The sequence below is a fragment of the Dunckerocampus dactyliophorus genome, chromosome 16 (assembly GCF_027744805.1).
Source record: "Dunckerocampus dactyliophorus isolate RoL2022-P2 chromosome 16, RoL_Ddac_1.1, whole genome shotgun sequence".
Taxonomy (NCBI): Eukaryota; Metazoa; Chordata; class Actinopteri; order Syngnathiformes; family Syngnathidae; genus Dunckerocampus; species Dunckerocampus dactyliophorus.
The window spans coordinates 15,862,628-15,885,000 of record NC_072834.1 but is presented as its reverse complement, the minus strand read 5'-3'; the positions used below and the strand labels follow the sequence as shown (position 1 = coordinate 15,885,000).

The 22,373-nt window shown below is 40.4% G+C and overlaps 1 protein-coding gene across 4 annotated transcripts in view; it reads right to left on the bottom strand.

Annotated features, from left to right (window-relative positions):
* The window catches only part of capn5b (calpain 5b), a 61,115-nt gene that overhangs the window by 32,748 nt on the left and 5,994 nt on the right, over positions 1-22,373 (bottom strand). For all 4 annotated transcript variants that reach the window (XM_054754135.1, XM_054754132.1, XM_054754133.1 and 1 more), the window contains exon 2: positions 10,542-10,715. In XM_054754135.1, coding sequence (XP_054610110.1) covers positions 10,542-10,706 — 165 coding nt within the window. In that variant the 5' untranslated portion in view covers positions 10,707-10,715. The remainder of the gene's footprint in view (positions 1-10,541; positions 10,716-22,373) is intronic.

The following is a 22,373-nucleotide window of genomic DNA, read 5'->3' as shown; positions in this document are numbered from 1 at the left end:
TCCAGAACGCAGTTTCTGTGTGGATGAAACTAGGGATGCTCCGATCAGGGTCTTATGCTGCAGATTCCGATACTGATCATCCATGAGTGAAACCGGCCGGTACAGATACCGATTACTTAGATTACGTGTAAATGTTTAAATTTATTTATGATGCTGTATAAGGGGGAAACCTTAGGGCAATTCCATGGTCCCCTGACTGACAGGGGGCCTAAAAAAAGGGAATTATTAAACAATAAAAAGGGGGGGCGCCCAACAGGTATCATGCAGCAGGGCTCCAAAAGAGAGGGCAGTCAGCAAACCTGGTCTTCCACCACTGATAGAGGCTGGTCATCTAGACTGATGACTTCAATTATTTTTGGGGTTATTTCCTTTTAGACTTCTGACTGTCACGCACATGCGGACGAGTGTTGGCCAGCGTTTTAGCTACATCAGCTCCCGTTTGACTGATGATCACATCGTGAGCCACGAAAACTCACCATACTCAGTGTTTGTTCTTGCCGTATTAAATTAAAGCTTTTTAACGTGCTACCCCGCCGAGATATTTTTCGTGGCATGTTTTGCAGGGTGCAAAGTTGATATCACTCTCACAAACGACAGGTAAGTTGCACACGGCAGACATGATTGTTTTTGGTTTGGCACGTCCACGCACTGTGAAGGAAAGTGGGCGGCAGACGCTCGTTACAGGCTGCATGCTGCAATAGTTCGAGCCAGAGGTGATTGGCTTTTGTGATCAGCGTTGAAAGGCATTTATTGGCATACGCCGATCACATGCTTCTTCACGGAAATCTGCCAATTTTTATCGGTGGCCGATGAATCAGAGCATCACTACCTGACAATAAAACTCTTGTATCTTGAATCTTGAATCTTGAAACAATAAAATATGTTGCTGTTTTGACCTGAAAACGTTTCCGTGTGGATAGCGCCTTAACTGTCATTTGTGCACACCTTGAAGTAGGAAACTCAAAGGTGGATTTGACAAACTGTACCGGTAGATTTGTTCAAGCCAAATATGACATCACTACTATTAAACAAAATATAAAAGTAACAAAAATAGAGAACAGTTCTGTTTCTAGAAATGGGCGTTTATTTTTTTCAAGCAAACAAAACTGTAGAATTTGAAGTCCTTATCCAGTCACTGCGCTGCCAGACCTAGCAAGTTAACTAAGGGCTAACTAAGTGAAGCTTATGGCCATACATCCATCTATCAGTGTGTGCAGGAGTGTGGCGATCATGCCGTATTTTGCTGGCAAACGTACATGTAATACAAATAGCAGCGGCTTGGAAGTACAAAGCATGGCTCAAAGTGCTTTACTCGCCAACAAAAGCCGGTAATTTCAACAATGGTAAAAGGCTGGTCCGTCCAGTGTGGCTAGCTTTGTGGCCGCTTCTTTAGCAGCACTGGTGCCTTCAAAAGAAAAGGAGCGCTTGATTTGCCCACCTTAGCAGTAACACACACCGCAGTACGGGTAATCTTGCCTTATCTTGGTTTATCAGTTATCTGAACTATTTTTAATGTTATGGGATTTATCGGTATGACATCATAATTCCTCATATCGGCCCGATAATTATCGGTCCGAAAATTATTGTGCACCCCTACCAAAAAGACAAACATTTTCACCAGGAAGTACAGTATTTGCTTTGTAACCAATAACACAAGTCTGACATTTAGAGTGTTTCTTTCTTTGTGTATTTTGAAGTGTGTGGTGTATACTGTATCTTTACCCACAATGGATTGGTTTTTGCACCCAGTCTTTTTATCATTGTACCAAGTTTGTACGACGCTGCTAATTGTCATTCAGAGCCCCCATATGTTTACACGGGTGAAGGTGAAGGTGAGCATGACATGAAATCATCCATATATCGACAGCTAAGCCTTCAAAGCCGCATGTGAATGTGATTCAATGCAAATCCACACCCAAGCAAGGTCAGCAATTGGCTGACTCTGCAGTTTTGCTGCAAAAATCCTGTGAGTACCCCACCCACCAGTCTCGACTAGTTGAGCCCCACCTTCAGCTCACAATGCAGCATACGTGCATGGAGCTGCTGTGGATGCCGGTTTAAAGGAAAACTGCATTTTTTTTTCAATTTTACCCATCATCCACAATCCCGATGTGAAACATGACCACACGTCTTTCTCTGTTCTGCATGTTCTAAAGAGAGAAAAATAGCGGGGAAAAAACAAAAACAGCTAGCATGTGGGACCCACCTGTTTCAACTATAAAGCCCTAAAAAAAAATGTAAAAAAAACGGCAACAATGTTTTATTTACATAACTGACCTGTATACACTCCTGATCAAAACCTTAAGACCAGTTGAAAAATTGCTAGAATTTGCATTTTGCACATTTTGGATCTTAATGAGGTTTTAAGTAGAGCTACAATATGCAAAAACAGGAAGGGCGAGTGAGACAAAAAGCATTTTGAAAAAGTAATTTATTGAAAACAACAATTAAACTGAAATAGGCTGTTTAATTGTTGTTTTCAATAAATTACTTTTTGTATTAATTTTTAAATAAATTACTTTTTCAAAATGCTTTTTGTCTCACTCCCCCTTCTTGTTTTTGCATATTGTAGCGCTACTTAAAACCTCATTAAGATCCAAATGTGCAAAATGCAAATTCTAGCAATTTTTCAACTGGTCTTAAGGTTTTGATCAGGAGTATGTAAACCAAACTCCAGCAACATTGTTGCTGTCGTGACGTAGCGCCTCACTACCGAGACATAACGGGCCCACTCCAAAACACTGCGATAGGACACCAACTGACTAGGAAACAAGAACAAACATGTGAACAACTACGAATAGACAACCAAATTATCTGTGAAGTATTAGCCCACAGTCCATGTTATGTTCATACACGGCTAGATGGACGTGTATGATATCATGTGTCGTGTCGTGATATCATGTGCTATGTGCTCCATGTATCACAATCAATATCATGGTGACTTAGTCGACTTTCTCGAGTCTGGTCCAGCTTGTCTGGGGCGTCTTTTCCAGTTTATTTTGGGTAGGTGGAAAAAGGTTTCTATCACTGCGGGGTTGGTTAGCGCTAATAATTCCGCGTTCGTTGTGACGCAATCTCCTGGAGCAATGCTCTTACACACAAAGCCTTTCCATCGATGGCAACTACTGTATGCCACATTTCTGTCGGCATGGCTTGGGAAGTTCCATATTTACACCACTAAGTCATGCCTGTGTAATGACTTATCCCCCATCTGCTATAAGGTTTCACTCTCTCTTCTTGTGGGCTCAGCTTCTAAAAGCTGTAGCTCATCCTCCGTATATTCAGGCTCAAAAAGATTAGGTTCTGGATCCTCATTTGTCCAAAAGTAGCCGTAGGCAGTGATGCTCACAAAGTCTGCCATGATTTGTAGTTGCAAACAGACGCATGCTTTCTATGCCGCTATTGTTGATGGAAGTAGTGTTAGTTCCTATCAACGGGCTATGTGAAATCAATGTGCCCAGGAAAGAGGTTCCGGTCATGTTTAAAATACTGAAAGTATTACATATTATCATCAATGTACCTGTTACTGCATGGTCACAGCATGTACAGTATAATAAAATGATAAAATGTTGTTGGATGTTTTTTGGTGGGCTTTATAGTGGAAAAGGGTGTGTTCCATGATGTGCATTGTTAGCTCTCTCATGCTAATTATTTTTCTCTCTTTAGAAAGCACAGAAAAGGGGAAGACATGTGTGCTCATGTTTCACATTAGGATTGTGGATGACGGGCAAAATTAAAAAAAAATGTGCAGTCTTCCTTTAAATTCGCTAATCATTGTTTTTGGTTTTTGTTCTGTGGAAGTGTCTCAGTTAGAAGAGTAATAGAGTATCGATCCCCGCCCAGCCGGCCCTGCAGTGAGGTAATGTGAACATTGCGGCCTCAGGGCGCAGCCTCATCATTTAGCCTGCTACTGAGAACCTGTCCACCAGCTTTGCAGTCGCCCCCTTGGCGCCATCCATCAACCACCACAACCAGCAGCAGTGCCACACAACAACTGAACAAGCAAACTATTCTGGTCAGGCGTGGCCTTTTTTTCACGTAAACAACCGTGCTGGCTTGTAAATCATCATGTACTAATGAGCTGTTTTTGTCTCTGATGGAGCGCTATTGTATACTTGATCCACTTTTGACATATACACTCAAACTCTGCACTTGTCCAACATAATAGATGCCATACATCCTGGGGTGTCCAAAGTGCGACCCAAGAACCATTTGTGGCCCGAAGCTACGCATTAAAAAAAATATAATTTAACAAGAAAATATAAATGAACTGCAACAGTGAAAATGGAAAATATCAGCAGTAATTTAGCCAGAATAAAGTAAAAATCTTAAAACCAAAAAAATGGTAATCTAACAAGATAAACTCATAAATTTACGAGAATATCGTAATATTATGAGGAAAAACAACATCATTTTAGTACCATATAGTTGAAATGTAAATTGTTTTTAAATTTTTTCCTAAGTCGTAATACGGTGTTATGAGAAACAAACGAAACAACAAATAAAGTTGTAATTTTTGAAAAATATGTTCCAAAATAGGTTCTAATTTTACGAGAATAAAGTCAAAATATTATGGGAATAAAGTCATAATTACGAAAAGAAAATTTTCATACAGTCATAGTCTTTGATGAATACACGTACAGCCATGGACAGTCATGTGATGCTTATTTTTAACAATATATTCTCAAATAAGCCAAATTCGACAGAACATGAAGAGAAAAAGGTTGAAATGTAACGAGAAAAGAATTCCCAATTTTACGAGAATAAACTTGTAATATTATGAGGAAAAATATACTGTCATTTTAGTAACATAAAGTTTAAATATGAAAGAAAAAATTTTATTTTTTAAAAAGTTGTAATATTATGAGAAACAAACAAAACTAAATAATAGCGGTGTAACGATTCGTTTTAATAACGATTCGATTCGTATCATGATTCGTCATTGCCGATACAATTCAAGGATGATATTGATTCATTTAAAACGATACAATCCAAAACGATTCAGTAATTTTAAATTGGTTCAGTAATGTTTTAGCCAAAAATTCAAACAGCGTGACTGTGAAATAAATACCAGAATACTGGACAGTGCAGATGAAGTTTCCTAGATTTGCGTTGTTTTTTGTAAGGGAATCAGGTATAAATGATTAATAATGCCGACACACTTAAGAATAAATTATAAAGGAGTACAACAAATGAGTTAAAAAAGCAAAAAAAAAATCAGATGAACAGAGGGTGGTATAGCTTGCCATTATTATTTACTTTAAATAGTGCAATCCAAACCTGCATTTTGCACCCTAAGGTGAGGGACATTATGCAAATTCCTCAGCAAATAAATGTGGTATGGTATCTTCAAGTAGGTGTTGCAACTTTCTCACCTGTACGGGCCAATGGTAGCAGTGCTAATAATCCTCATGGTCAGAGCAGCCATTTGAAAGAACGGTGCAGCAGCTAGCAAGTAATGTGGCCTCCTTGAACCTTTTGCCGCTGAGAGGGTCGGGATGGGTCCTCCGTCTTGATGACGCACTTAACAGAGACACTGAACAGGATATCGTGGTGTGGCGGGTTTATAATAATAAGTTTTGATAATGATGAGACCAAAAGGGGAGACCAAACAGATACTTTGCATGTGAAGTGATGGCAGATGGCGTGCAGCAGTGTAAGGACACATGGTAACAAATAAACGTGAGTGTAACTGTGTGGCAAAAGGAATAAATGGTCAAAATGACGGCTTCCCAGCCTTTCCTCTCACCTGCTTCCTCCCCGGCACAAGCAAGTGCGCGCCATTCATTGCTTTCGCATATGTAAGGGTATGTTTTGTCCTGGACAAGCCGCACTGGATGATGACATCACTAAGCATCACTGCTACTGCACCGTAAACTACCATCTAGAGGCGTACAAAACGTCCTTACTTTGCATATTGTTCCCATAAATTTCACTTAAAAGGAGTTTCTAATAAGGACAGATAAGTTAAATATGAATACTGACCATGAATACTCCCATGACCACCACATAACCTGAAGACAATGACGTCACTGACAGGCTGACTGTAACATTTAACGTCTTTATCATTAAAAGTGCTAAAAAAAAAAAAAGCACACCCGATGCTTCATTTCCTAATATCCATTCAATCGACAATGTTAGAACGATATATATATATGTCGTCCTGAATGGAAACTTGGGAACCCAGATAAATATAGTTGAATCGTAGGAATATAAATCGATGCATCGAAGTAGTGAATGAATCGTTACACCCCTGTAATTTTTGGAAAATAAAAAAAAGTCAAAATGTTATACAAAAAGGAAATTTAAGAAGATTATATAACAAGAAAGTGGAAAATTACATTTATTTTAAGATGTATAGCAAAGCCTGCTTTACGTAATTGCATACATTATTAAACTATTGTTAAATAAACCTCTTAAGTCGCACAAAATACCCACGTTAGATCACCGCCACAAAAGACGTCACACAAAACCTCAATGTATGTCACAATTTCTTAAAAGATATGAATTTTTAAAGAATCACCGTTGGAACCTCTAACATCAAGTACTACTGAGGTTGTACAATTTGGAATTCGGACAAAATTTACAGAAATATATAAAGTATATCCTAAGTTCAAATCCATGTCACTAACGAAATCAAATGTAAGCAGCACTAGCATAGCCAAGTGAGCTACAGTGCTAACATTATAGCCTACTTGCTGAAGAAAACAAAATGATCAAACTTACAGCTCCCACGTCTGCAGCTGACTGAGTTGGCAGTTGGCAGAGCTCCAGGGTGGATTTTACAATGTGTAGTGAAGCCTGCTTTACGTCATTGTATATTGTTATATATTATATATACATTATATAATGTATTACTGTTCAATAACACACTAAAGTTGCATAAAACTAATAGGAAACACTGCAACGAAAGACGTCACGCAAGTCATCAACATACATCACAAAAATGTCGCTAGCTTGTAAATAAAAACCGCTGAAATCTCTAAGGTCAATTCCCACTGAGCTTGTAGAAGTTGGTATTCAAACATTTTTGGAAATCTACGCCTCTGAAGTCTATCCTAACTTCAAATTCTCATCACAAAGTCAAACGTTGGCAACACTAGCATAGCCAAGTGAGCTACTGTGCGAACATTAGAGTCATATTTTAACAGCAACATCATGCTAGGTTAGCCTATACATCGAAGAAAAACAAACCAATCAAACTTTCAGCTCCCACATCTGTAACTGACTGGCTTTATTTTAAGATGTGTAGCAAAGCCTGCTTTCTTACAAAGCTGTCTGTCTTCTGTGACGTGGTGGGGATATACCGGGGCCGGCTCATCTAGCTGGGCTCCAGAGATGCATATCACTGCTAGGACATCATTAAAAAGTCAATTTTGCTCAATCTTTAAACCCTTGATACAGATGGTCTTTCCTTCCCTCTCCATATAGTCCTCAATAGTCACTTCCTGTAGTGCTGCTGGTCAAGTACGGCAATACCTTGTTAGCGTACACTATACTTAATTTGTTTTCCTCAATTACATTTAGCTCGACAGTAGGACGAGGAGGAAGGACAGAGCGGCGGCCCGCACGAGACGACGAAAGAGCAGCAACATTTTATTAGCCCTCGCTGTTTATGCTCGCCTGCGCCGCTACTGGGACTTCAGTGCAGCCATAAATATCGCCTGGATGCATCAGAGCAAGGATAACGTTCCCGCTCACTGGGATGCCCCTGAACCTTCACCCTGCCGATGACAACGCGGCCAGCCAGGTGGGGCCCATCTTTGCATGCAGACTGTGTTAAAAAAATATGATATATAAAAAAATATGAGCTGTGAGCTGCCTGCCGAACATCTACAATGTTGACAATGTTTCTTCACCTGTCAAGCCAATAAATAACATGGCACCAAGATGGGAGTTGCTGTCTCTCTGTCATTCCCCGCATATTCACAGATTTCTTTTCTCTACTTTAAATTGTAAGTAATTCTTTTTCGTTTGATAGAAAGTGCTTTGGTGGCACTATCTGCAGGGGGAAAAGTGTGCTGTAGCAATGAATCCAGCAGTCAAGTCAATTCACCCAACATTTTCCAGCAGGAAGATGTTTGTACAAGTTACTGCACATTATGAAAGCACAATATTGTATACTGTATGCCTTGTTTGTTAATGTGGACAACTACATTTTAAATGTGTTTAATAACTAGGAGGTATACAGCAATCCCTTGTTTATGGTGGTTAATTGGTACCAGACCCGACCGTGACAAGTTTATTTCCACACAGTAGGATTCCTTATTTACAAATGAAATATTTTTATAGTTACAGCAAAGCAAAGTTATTGCGCCCGTGTTTGTAGCTGTAAATGTGTTCTGGTGCTAAAGGAGCTGAGTGGGGGGCAGTCAGAAAGTGACGTTGGGGGTTCAGGATTGAGTTTTAGCTTGCAACACTAGCCCGTGTTTTTAATTGATGATTATTGTGCCTGTTGTGAGATGATTCAAACCTGCAATGAAAGGTTGTTGTTCTGGAGATCAAGTCTGGTGCTTGTGTGTGTCATTATTTGTATTTTACTTCATTTAGCCATTTTTTATTATTGAAAAAGGTTAATTTAGGCAAAAAGAAAATAAAATTTGCTTGAATATGCCTTTTTTTTCTTTTTTTCCCCCCTAATAATAGGCCGTATTCAACCACAAAACAGCATGATTTATTTGTTAATATATGAAAATGTGATGGAGTGAAGCAGTGAAATTGGAAGAGCAACGTGGCGAGGGATTACTGTAATGTAGGGTTTAGAGCAGGGGTCACCAACACAGTGCCCGCGGGCACCAGGTAGCCGCCCACGACCACAAGGTGCCCGCAAGCCTGCTTTTCATTCAGGCTTTCAGTTATTAATGTGAGAACACTAGAAAGAAAAGTAGTGTCTTGGATCATAACCAGGTGTAGTTTGATGCAATGTTTACTCCAAGGGTGGTGCACAAAAAGCATCCCTGCGCGTGTGATGAGCTCTTGTCAGGAATCGCATTCAATTTCCACTTCATTCTGTTAAAACCACGCTCCATTCCCGAAGTAGTTTGATGTGAAACTCTATTATCCCGCACTTTTTCTCCCCACCTCCGTGAAGCCAAGTTTCCTGCAGTGTTGAAAGAGCTTTTAGTAGCCATTAGCAAAGAGGATGAGGAAATGCTGCTTGATGGTTTCAGTAGAATGGAGTGAAATTGTGTGGTAAATGTCCATTATTGTTCTTGTAATAATGCTCATCCGGAGGTTTGTTATTATTAAAAGGTGCGTTCGGCTAACCTTCTCAGTACAGTGCAGTCCTTATGTAGGACATCAGCTATAAAATTAAAATATTCTTCAGAGCAGGGGTCTCAAACACAATTTACCTGAGGGCCACTGGAGGTAAAGTCTGAGTGAGGCTGGGCCGCATCAAGTATTGGGAGGAGGGCTGGGAATCTCGAGGTACCTCACGATAAGACACGCGATACATGGCTCAAAATAACAATAATATCTTCCTACAGTAATAGGGTGAATCAAATAAATAAATAAATCATTTCACAGTTTATATTTTGCTGCATTCAGCTGGGATAGGCTCCAGCTTACCTGTGACCCTAATGAAGACAAGCGGTATAGGAAATGGGTGGAATTTTTTTTACCACATTTTTTTAAGTGACTCACTCACTCTTAGTTGGGTTGTCGCACGCCGTATTACAGTCATCTTTGAAGACAAGTTGCGGGCTGCAAAATGTGACTCGGCGGACCACAAATGGCCCCCGGGCCCCGAGCTTGAGACCCCTGCTTTAGAGTATGTAAACTTGTAGCCTCAGTGAGCTGCATCTATGCATATTTTACAATATAAAACAATCACACGTGCTCGGCTGACTTTGAAAGGGAAGCTCCTCCTGCTTTTCTTCCCTTCCTCTTTCCCTTCCGCTCATCTCGCAGCGCTCAGTCTGCATGACTGACATCAGCACAGACCAAAACATATAATCTGCGTGACCCAGTTTCCATGGCAATGCACGCTGGCTGTCGCTGAAGCAGCGCACGGGCAGAAGGAGGTTATTCCATCCACAATTGCAGCCTGGCTGCATGCATAAATTATTTCTTAATTGCATACAATTATGTAAAAAAAAATAATAATTAAAAAGCGATTGATTACTGACATAATGTACTTATTCATTTATTTTTATGTATCTGCTATTTACATATTTTTTGTATTATATTTATTGGTTTCATTTGTTTCAAAAAGTCTTAATAAAAGGAATATCAGATGCTTACACTTACACACAATTCAACATGTCCGAAAAGGAGAAGAAAGAAACGGAACCTATTTAATCTTATACTTTAATCTTATACCTTCTCCCCATCTCAGGAATTATTGATAGTTTTCCCACTTCCTGTGTTTAAAATGTTCCCCTTTAGTAACAGGGAGACAAAGAATAAAGAATGTGAAAAAATTGATAACTTATTAAAACAGGAAAAAAGACATTTCTGTTTGTCAACACTAGCCACATATCCTTACATAAGTTACCAAATATGGTCCTGTGCCCCGATAACCGTTTCCAGCAACTTACCCGCGGCCTCTTCCACACCACACGTCCGATCCTGTTGCCCTGGTAAAAGAGCGAGTCATCGATGGCAGGGAAACGGGGGTCCTCAAAAAGCAGGCCGCTCTGCAGGCACTGCCTCTTCAGGGTGGAGTACTGCTGCCCCTCGAAGGCCTTCACCGACACAAACATACTGCAGCCCTGCGGAGGACAAGGGTGGTTACAAGATGCAACATTGTCACAGTTAAGTAAACCCCGTGAGTCTCCTTTCTTTTCTGTTTTTTCCAGCAACCATTATACTTCCGAACTAAAGGTGCGTTCACGCTTGTCACGTTTGGTTTGGTTCACACGAACTTGTGCGTTTGCCCTGCTAGTACGTTCGTTTGGTCAAGTGTGAATGCGATTATCCGAACGTTGGTGCGCACCAAACAAGCAGACCAAGACTAAGCTCTCGCTTGCAAGGGAAGTCTGCTACAGTTTGGTTCACTTGAGCTCAAGTGTGAACGCTACACGGAGCAATGACACGGACCAGTGTTACAATTACCCCTTTTCCACCGCAGCGAACTTTGGTGCTGGTGTAGATTTAGTTCAGAGCTGGAGTTGAACCACTGTTGGCCGTGAACAGGCCAACCAGATTTATTTTCCATTGTCCTAGGGAGCCGTGTCATTACATCATAAGGGTTACGCCTCCAATCAGGAAATAACAAAAGGGAGATCTGCGTGGTGATGCATTTGAATGTTTATTTTGTCAAACGTCTGGCTGAAAAGCAATGACTTGCCTGGAGCTTTTGAGGATTACTACGGTAATCTTCTGTCAGAATTTGACAAACTACCAGGCAATAATTAAAAAAATACTTACAGCTATCATTTTGTTTAGTATTCAAGCAAAGAATAACTGTTATGTAAGACCACAGTATTTGTTCTTCAATGTTACCATGAAGCAGTGATCACACACAGCTCTGTCACGGAGATGAAACACTTCCTTCTCTCCAAAATAAAATACTTCTCTCCATGACCAAAGTGCGATTGTATGCTAGAAATAACCATAAAAACATAACCTAAATGTAACATGAGCATGGATTAAAGGAATAAACCCTCTTGATGGTGACTTATATGTGTATATTACAAAATGGTGTGTATATGGTGGAAACACACTCCTTCCCAACAGATGGCGATTTAATATTAAGAAATGTGCAAACGCATTTAAAGTTTAATAATCCTCCACATCATTCACAGCAATGTGTGACGTGTGTTGTATTTGTATTAAATATTTCAAGACATTTGTATAATAGTTTGGTCAAATTCCAGTATTTGCTGACTAAATTAAAGTCTACTCTGGCTCTCATATTTACAAAAAATGAGTCAATGAATTTGAAACTGAGGTGACCGGCAGGTATTTACCTGAGATAACACCTCCCCCACTTCATTATGCATACGGTTCAGCACTCAGCCAAGCAACCTTTTGGAGCCGGAGGTGAACCAAAACATACGGCACCAGTTCAGCACCCCTATGGAACCATGACAATGGAAAACCAAAGCTCTGAATTCCTACTCTGAACCAGGTCCGAACCCGTCACAGTGGAAAAAGGGATAAATGGTACAAAAAATGCCTTGGAACTGATGTCTCTCCCTGTGTGTGTGACAACGGCACTCTTTAGAAGTATACTTTAGAAGCTTTTTGTGAAATCTAAAAATAAGTATAAAAATAACCAATATTTTCTGCACAGCCTTGGTCCCGTGACAAAAATACCAGTGTGAATAATCAGTAAACCAAGAATATTTTTTCAAATTGTGGTCTGGACCGGAGTATTGCACCGAAAGTGCGTACGCAGCCTAAAGGTCCTTGTGTTCAGATTCACCTGAATCCAGCGAGCCCAAATGCTTAATCTGCCAATGCAATGATGTCCTCCAGGGCCTAATTATCACAGCAATGCAGTGAGAGGCAGACATATCCACATTGATCAGCGTGCTCAGGGAACAGCCAATCTGGGCTGGGCTGCGCTAAAATAAAGCCGTCCCGAGTCGGAATCGATAACTGCACCACTAGATAAAGCTCTCTATCATTTAACCTAATTCTTCCCGGGCAAACATAATTGTTCAATCTCGTAAATATCTCCATACTGTTACACTGTGGTATTGATTTTACACTAACAAGACTGGAATTCGGACCATGCAAAGCAGCCACGCCCGCCGGTCTGCATGGGGTCTATATAGTTGCATTCAGTGAAAAGTTACCGGACACTTTCACAGGCTGACGCCAGGATTCTTCCCCTACATAATCCCCATTCATTGCACACAATGGTATAGAGTGTGTCATTATCCATGTCCAACTCATCTTGGTCGAAGCAGCTACCACAGCTAAGTCCTCGGAATTAGTAAGGTACTGTATCTAACTCCTAAATGAACGACTCAGAGCAGTCCCAGCGAGATTGAGGAGGTCGCAGCAGGAGGCTAACTCTGACAGATGGCTCAGTGCCTTGGCTCAACAGCACCATGGGGAAAACCATGCTGTCACTTGGCCTCCACAGACGGCTAACAGCATCACCTGCACACAGCAATCTTGGAAAAGCCAGCATAGTAGATACATTCCAAGAGAAGTCAACACCTTTAAAGTCCCCTACTATGCAAAGTTGACTTTAATGATGCGCTAACAGCGATATGTGTCCCTACAGCCTGTTTATGAGCACCAAACGTCAGAAAAATCTATCATCAATCATCTCTCTCATTTTTGCACCACTTTTGAGAGATGAGGCGCTTTTGAATTTGCAGCTTTAAATGACAACAAAGAATAAAAACCTTCCTCATGGACATGATACAGCTTCTGAACCGCCCCTTGCTAGATGAGCCCAACTCATGTATACGCCCACCACTTCACTGAGGACCGCTTTGTGCAAAAAAGAAAAACGCAGGCTTCGCTACACATATTAAAATAAAGCCTAGAGCACTGCCTGTCACCTCTAAAAACGTGGGAGCTGTACGTTTTTGTTTTATTTCAGCAAATAGGCTAACCAAGCTTAAAGAAGCTATTTAAATTTGAGTGTAATGTTAGCACCGTATTTATTAGCACCACATATGACAACTTTGCGTCCTGTCCCACTCCTCATGAGTGAAACTCATGTTACACTGTCGTATGTGATATATGGTATCTATCACGTTGGACACTTGCTAAATTAACATTTGGCTGAATTCCAAATTGTGCAGCCTCAGCAGGATTTTACATTGGAGGTTCCAACTATGTTTATTTACAAGCTTGCAAAAGCTTGTATCTTCGAAGCTCGCTGAACTCGAGACTTGTGACATATGTTGAGGTTTCATGTCACGTTTTTTGTGACGGTGGTTAGAACGCTGGATTTTTGTGCGGCTTATTGAACAATAATTTATACAATTGCATAAAGCGGGCTTCGCTACGCATCTTAAAATAAACGAATGCATTTTGTTTTTCCTTCAGCGAATAGGCTAAACTAGCATGATGTTGCTATGATAATACGAGTGTAATGGTAGCACTGTAGCTCACATAGCTATGCTAGTATTGCTAACGTTTGTGTCCTCCTGTCCCGCTCTGTAATGGTACATTGTTGTATGCAATATATGGCATCTATTATGGTGCAGAGTTACAGCTCCTTGGAGACACACACTCTGTCGGAGACAAACACAGCTCATTAGCTTTAAAGCTACATAAAATGGCGTGGTCCTCGTAGGGCTTACTAAAAACATTTTTGTCTAAATTCCAGCACTAAGGCTAGAATTTGGACAGCACAACTCCGAGTCTTATTTAAAATAGTTGAAAAATATAGTATAAAATGTGGGACCTATAAAACTACAGCAGGACCATTGCCAAAGCCATACAAGTTCTGAAACATAGATAGAGCATATAGATCCTCTCGCTCTCTCTCAAGGCATGGTTTAGAAAACAGTCAGCTCCTGCAATGCGGAGAGAGGAATAAGGTGCAAGTATGAGCCTTTCTGTCAATAACCAATAGTGCAGGAAGCCAGTGGAAGGAAACAAAGCGCTCCATCAAACAGATGTTTTAGCACAGTGGACATCATCGTGTAAGGCACTGCAGTGAGTCAGATGATGATGGGCATTAATCAAGGGTGACCGCTGGGACGCCAACAAAGTGTACCATCCACTTCCTGATACCTCATATGAGCTTACTTCTTCTGTCTGCAAACCAGAAAGCAAGTATTCCTGTTCTATGTCTTTGCTGTATTTAAAAAAACACAAATGAATGATTCTCTTCATGTTAATGACCGCAAGGATCCATTCTTTTGACTATTTTCTAAAATCCTTTATTTTTATCCATAGTCATAGTGTGCAGTGGTGTACTTATCCATAGTTATTGTACGCCCTGGTTAGTGTATTTTTCGGTTTACATGGAAAAATTTTGCATAAATTTTTTCCTGGTTAGAGTACATGGTACAATATGGCATGCGTCTTGTCATGTTATTAACTGAGTCCAACTGTGTTCTTAATATACAGTATGTTTATCACAAAGCATCCCTCTTAGCAGCGTGTTAGCATGGAAACTGGAACTGCAAGTCATTATCCCCCAGCTCCGTGGCCCGTTTATGACATCAGCGGCTGGCTTTGTAGTTCTTTGCTGACTAACACAGTGACACCACAAGTCTGTGCTTTTCTTATTGATCACAGCTGCAAAATAACCCACAAAGGAGTTGTAAGTGCCAGCATTGTAATAAAATGCTATGATAAACATGAAGGTGGTGTCCGTCTGTTTCTCGCTCCCTCATAGCCGTCTTTGGCAACATTCACGTCTTCTTTGAAGGTAAAAGTGACGGTAAATGTTTATTTATCCCTTTCTGTCATCATTTATATGTATTTGTGTGCATTTCCAATAGTTTTCTGCATATAATGCTATATATATATTTTTTTTTTTAAGTGTTTTGTGTTACCTTTTATGGTGTCTGGAATGGATTAATTGGATTTGCATTATTTCTTAGGGAAAAAAAATTGTGTGCAGGGTCTCTGCAGATTTCAGGAAGCCAAATTTAAGACTTTATTTAATTTAAGACCATAATGAATCTAACTTTAGACCCAGTTCTCATCCGTGCCTCATATGTTTCCATCCACCGGCTTCAACCATGCATTCAGTGGTTTGTTCTAAAGCCAAAAATTGTTGACCTTGCACTGACCCATCTTATACAAGTAAGTTGGTGCTGCTATGGGATTTCCATAAGAGTTGTCCGTGGATATGCTCCGCCGTAACATACCGTAGCCCCCGCACAGCACACTAGCTCGTTGCACTCGATAAATTCTGACCGGGCTGCACAGGTATTTTAATTCCGTTTTGTAGTTATGTTATAGCGGCCTTAACGTTTAAAGGCGAGACTTCCGCTTCAGTGAAGTTTATGCACTGCATTTGTTTTAAATAAAAGTAACCTTAATGCATTTAATACCTTTCAAAATCGTATTTAAGCCATTTTTTTAGATTTTAAAAGAATTTTACACTTTTTATTGCCTTACCTTGAAATTATTGAACTAAGACTAAGATTTTTAAGACCCTGCGGATACTGTAGCTTGAGGTGGACCTTCTGGAACTGATTAATGACGCTAACCAAGGTTCCACTGTACTGAGAGAAGCTTCTAATATTTTGCCATCATGTATCAAAATTTTTTGATACAATTTGCGTACTGGATCTCAGAGATTGTGCCATTACATGTTTGCGTCAAAACTGTTCATTACTGTACTGGCGAACACTGAGCAACATAAGTCTGTCAATGACATTTGGCGCCTCCTATTGGTTGTGGTCAAAATGATTTGAAAGAATGCTAGAATACATGCAATCCAAATATCCCCAAAGTTTTACGAACATTAGACAGTGACTTCTGCACAAGTTGCTAAGTACCTTTCGTTTGATGGCGGCTATGTTTTTCAGTCTATCAAATTTTACACACATGCTTGTCGGTCCCCTAAAGGTGTATACCAAATTTTGTGGCGATTCGGCTAAACACCCTAAAGTTACAGAATGTGTCTATAGCACAGCGCAATGAGCTGTGTGAGAAATTTCAAGTCAATCCCACACATGGGGGTTTAATAATAACGGCACTGTGTGGTGTTTTGGCAGAAAAATAACACAGGCAGTGGGAATGCATGTAATGACATTTGCACACATTTTTGTGCTCAAAAAAAGGAGTAGAAGAATCAGCAGCTTGTTTTTTATTGGCCTACGGCACATTGTAGAAATAAAATTGAACTTTAAAATTTTTTTTAATCAGACCAGCGTGACAAGACTTCGTCACAGAAAAAGAGTGCTGACATACCTTTCAGGATTTAGTCAGTGCCCAGAAATGTAATCCACACCCTGGTGGTTTGTTTGTTAAACCTCATTGGACGTTAATAGACGCATTCAATGAGGGTTATTTGTTGTCTTACTGGAAATGACATAACGATCACATTCGTTCCTAGGTTCCAAAAGTGGGGTACGCGTACCCCCAGGGGTACCCCAATTGGTGTTCCAATCGCCGCACAATGCAGCGGTGAAAACCTGTCACTGTGAGTGAGGATTCCCCCGAAAATGAGGCTTTATCATTGGTTGTATGTATTTTTGTACTTCGGATAATGCTTCATCGTGACTGTTACACTTTCCCCTTCAATTTGGTATTAAATGAATATGCAGACTTAAACCATAGCCATCGTGAGTGGACAAAAAAAGTGAAGCTCAAATTCAACCGATTCAAACGGAAGGGTGCCAACATCAGACTGGAATAAAAGATATGTGGGATGATTATTTATCTATTTATCAGGGCTCATGTGAAACTTACACATTTTTGACCGGGAATTACCATAAAATAATGAAAGAATTATGTTCACTAGAAGTTAATTCAGATAAAAAGGTTTGTTTTTAAGTGTGCAGGAGTAGGGGTACATTGCTTCAGGTCAAACGTCTGAAGGGGTACGCCACTGTAAAAAGTTTGGGAACCGCTGCGTCAGTTGAATACTTTTAAATCTCAAGTATGTTCAAGTCATCAGACTAAAATCTGAGTTGAGTCCCAAGTCATTGATGTCAGGCCCAAATCGAGTTGCAAGTCTTTGATGGTATTGGCAAGTCGAGTCCAAAGTCATCAAAATTGTGACTGGAGTTCACACCTCTGCTAATAACTACCATCATTTCCAGAGTATAAGCCGCACCGGTGCAGAAGCCGCACATATCCATGTCATAAAATGGCATATTGTGGTGCGTACGAGTCCGTGAGGACCGGTCAGCTCTTTATTTGACAGGAGCCAATCACTAGCTAGGAATAAACTCATGATGAGCTTGTCAACCCAGTGGAAATTGCAGTAGGTCATTACTCAGTATAGCAGTCTGACTCACGGTTTCAACAACATTAAACTTATCACACAGCAACTACACTCCAATGTTATACCTCAGAAATATAGAAAAATGTAAAATGGGATATAAAGTGCACGGAAAGATTTTTTAACCCTTTCATACATTGTGTTGTATGATCAGTCGGGTGAAACTGACCGTTTCTCACGGTGGTCTAGTCCCAGCTCACGTTCCCTATTAGTGGGTGAACAATCCAATGCTTGGTGAATACGTGTCAGAATTGAACAGCGTCCTAATTCCGTTAAAATGTCGGCTCTCTCAGAGTTTTTTGACAACGGCATCCTCTGACAATACACAGAAAATTTGACGGCCTGGAAAGAAGAATTACAACTTGACATTTCGGAGGAGCAGACGAGGAGGGCGTGTGCCCAGGTGCAAACCAAATCAACGAATGGAAGACTTAAATGAATATATTATAAATGGTTAATGCGTATGTATGCAACTCCTGTTGAATTGAACAAATATAACACAAACATACTGGATATATGTACAAAATGTATAGAGAATAAGGGAGCTTTATTCCACTGTTTATGGCAATGTGAAAAAATTGGGAGGAGGTTAGGCTCACACTTGAGAAAATAATTCTGAAAACCCCTTCTGATGAATCCTGCACTTTTTCTGTTGGGTATGCGAGGCCCAGAAAAACGCATGGAAATGCATAGCACTTTGGCGGAAAAGAACCCAAAGGCCCCATATATCACATTGGTTAAGACCAATGTTGTCAAATCTCCCGCTTCAAAGGACAACGTACATATTGAAGAATAAAACACGGGTTTTCAAAGGAATATGAACACCATTTGTTGCGTATGTCAAGAATGTGAATATAAATCCTGAAGATGAAGATGAAGTATGACCATGTAGTTCCATGTGGAAATTGTTTGTCTATGCTCTGATTTGTGGAGATGTACTTACCTTGATTTTCCTTTACACAAATGTATATTTATGTTGATGTGATTTGAATTGTCTGTGCACAAAGAACATTCCTCGGATGTAAGAGAAGCGTTGGGTTTGAAGTTTTTGACATTATTTTTCCAAAATTCAATAAAAGAGCTTGTTGGGAAAAAAAAAAAAAACGTCGGCTCTCTCTGTTTTGGTGAGCTGTTTCCTTCAACAGCAGTAGTCCTACGTGAAGCGGTTGTGTTTCCTTGACAGCCACATCCATTGCCATCCATCCATCTTCTATGCCGCTTATCCTCAAACTGCTCATTGCTTGCGTTAACTTGAAAGCGGCATCATGTCCATTTCTTTGTGTGTTTTGTACGATGGAAGTTTGTCACTACCGGGTTGATTGCCAGTGTGCACAATGCGTCTAAATTCCGGTACAGTAGGTGGCGGTATGCACCGAAACGTTGGTTGCGACCCGCCATAAACAGGAAGAGGAAGAAGAACGTCAGCGCCTGTGACGCTACGTACGTAAGGTTTACGTAGGGCCATTTGTTAAATTGAGATGGATAATTCATTCATCTCCAAGAGAACAACACAGCATTTTATGTTTTCTTTTATATATCTACGGTATATTTAATGTATCAGTATTTCTGTTTAATTACGTCAGCGGATGTGATGTGTATGCCTGTGGAGATACGTACATTTCCGTATGTAAGGTTTGCGTAGGGTCACTTCTGAAATTATTGCACATGACTCATTATTTCTGCTGGATTTATCCTTTGGACTTCATAAGAACCACGGTACAGTGGCACCTTGGTGTGTCATCATAATGCGTGGATCCCTGCGTGGATTCTCCTGGATGAAGGTACACCTCCGCTTTTATGTTACATTTCCTTTTGTTTTCATTCATCATCAGCTTTGCAGTCTTGGCGGTATGTTTATGGTGTTTATTGAACAATTCTAAATTCAACAATGTTTTACATTTGGTTACAGTATAAACTGTGATTGATGTTGCTCACTCAAGCGTGTGCAACGACAGCAGGGTTAGCAAGAGCCAAGAATGGTGGCTTCTTGCCATGTTTTGGTTGTTTCCTGAACTTTTTTTGCCCTTATGATGGACTATCTTAGTAATAGTGTTTTCTGAATTACATATTTAAACGATTAGTAGTAGTTCTGAAGTATAGATGTCACGAGATTACAACATGACCACACCAAGCATCATGGGAAATGTAGTTTTAGCCACATATTAGCCGCACCAGTGTATACGCCGCAGAGTTCAAAGTTTGCGAAAAAAGTAGCGGCTTATACACAGGACTTTAGGGGAATAATAAAACAAAGCTTTGTCTTTAAATATAGCTAAAGGATTTTTAGCCTTTTTACAAAATTAAAAAATGTATCAAAATATCAAATTGGTAATTAAAGCTACAGAAGTTGCTGTAGAAGATGCAGCTGCAGTGAAAAAGATTTACAATCACAACTGAGGCTTTTTAGCGGGATGGAGTTGTGACAAATATCTCCCCCCACCAAAGACAGCGATGTAACAGCAATTTTCCCCGCTGGGAAGCGTGATTAGAACCAACCTGGGATACAAAATCACGACTGTGCACAGCAGGCAGCAGCAGCGCATTCTGGATGGTCAGAGATCAGGGACGAGTGCGCTCTGCTGTTAGAGGAGGGGTGGGCTCTGGGGGTGGGGGCGGGGGTATACGGTGCCTGATTGAGTATGCTTCTGCTGACAGACTGATTAAACCTGCAGAAGTGAAGCGGGAGCAGTAATGCACCACTGTCCCACAGAGAGAGCAGGAGAAAATAAAGGAGGGTCAACCCCCCCCACCCATCCCCACCTCGGAGTACACCAGGGAGGAGGGCTATCCCAAGCTATCCCATCCTCCCACCATCGTGATCTCCCTTCCGCAGCATCATCTCCTCGCTGCCAGCCAACTGTGGGCTTGGCCCTGACATACGACACTGCCTCTCTGCAAAAACAAAAAACAAAAACAAAAAAAAACACCGCACCAAGACAAGCAGCTAAACCTTACACATAAACACCCATCTGGTCTATTTATAAAGACCAGCCACAACATCAGCAACATCTGACCTGTTCTTCAGTTTTATTCAGCCGTGTTTTCCTCCATCTCGATTGCTGTTGCAGTACAGAAATTTTGCTCTTATCTTTTTCATTGTGGTTATACTTTTCCTATTACAAATTAGAATTAGAAATGCATGGTTGTGCCTGACAACTGTGAGACGTATCGATTGCCCTGTACGATACCGTTCTGTGAAACCAAATGCTCAAACAAAGCTCTCTACGCGTTGCTGAAGATGAAAAACACTACTGAATTCAGTCTCACCAGGAAGTAAGGGAAGTCCGCAACAACAATAAGTTCAATCCATTCCTCATTTGTAATAATTTCACATTGTTTTCTGCATGAAAAGCTATAATTATTCTGGATAAAATGTATTTTCGTTCATATTTTTGGATGTCTGGAACGAATTAGTTTGATTTACATTATTTCCTATGAGAAAAATGGCCTAAGTTTTCATATGTTTTGGTCTTTGATGAAACTTTTGGAACGACTTAATGACAAAAAACAAGGTTCCACTGTGTATATTTATGTGTGTATACATTCAGGGTTTCCTCTAGGATTTTTTGAAGCTGTGGTGGTGGGCTCCATGGGAGGGCAGACTGCCGCCGCTGTCATGCCGTTGCTGCATCTTTATTTATTTATTTTTTAATGACAAATACCAATTTCTTTATGACTTATATTAACTTATTTAACTTTTTTCAACAACTAGCAGAACATCTCCACTCATTTTTCAGGCTCATTTGTCATTAAATACAGGTGTCATGTAAAACACCAAGAGGTGAAGCAAACATTCTTTGATGAACTACTCAACATCAGCTGGTGAGCTACTGCTAGCATACAAGCTACCTGTTGGAGACCCCAGTCCAAAGCTGTACACACTACGTGTTTCAGGTGCACAACTTCAACACACAACTAGGTTTTGAAGACAAGCCATAAGTATTATAATGACAACAAGACAGCAAGATTGTGAAGTGACACTTTAAAAAAGTAAGTTGTGATGATGATCGATGACTGACGTATCCCATGAACATAATAGCCAGCCAGGCATGTAAACAAAGATACCAGAAAGTGGAAGGAGATTGAAACGTGAGCGATCACACACGCTGGCATAGATAGGCTTAGCATGTGACAATGTGACACATCTTACGGGCGGTTGTTGTATTGCATTGTATTTGTACTTTATTTATCCCACAGCGGGGAAATTTACTTGTTACAGCAGCAAGCAAGATACGCAAGTAAAGAGTACAGTGTAAAGAAATGCATATTGACTACAAGTACAACATGGTTCAGGTGGTGCAGGTGTTATAGAGCCTGACAGCGGTCGGTATGAAGGACCTGCGGAACCTCTCCTTCTTACACCGTGGGTGTAACAGTCTAAAGTCAACACAAGACGTGTGGCGTATCTGGTCACATGCGCAATTGCCAGCAAGACAGACAGGCGATTCCAGTGAATGCTTATAAAAATAAAGGGCAGTGAAACATTTTTATGATCTTTTAAATCATTTTCAAACTAATTGTGGTCACTATGTGCGTAAATAAT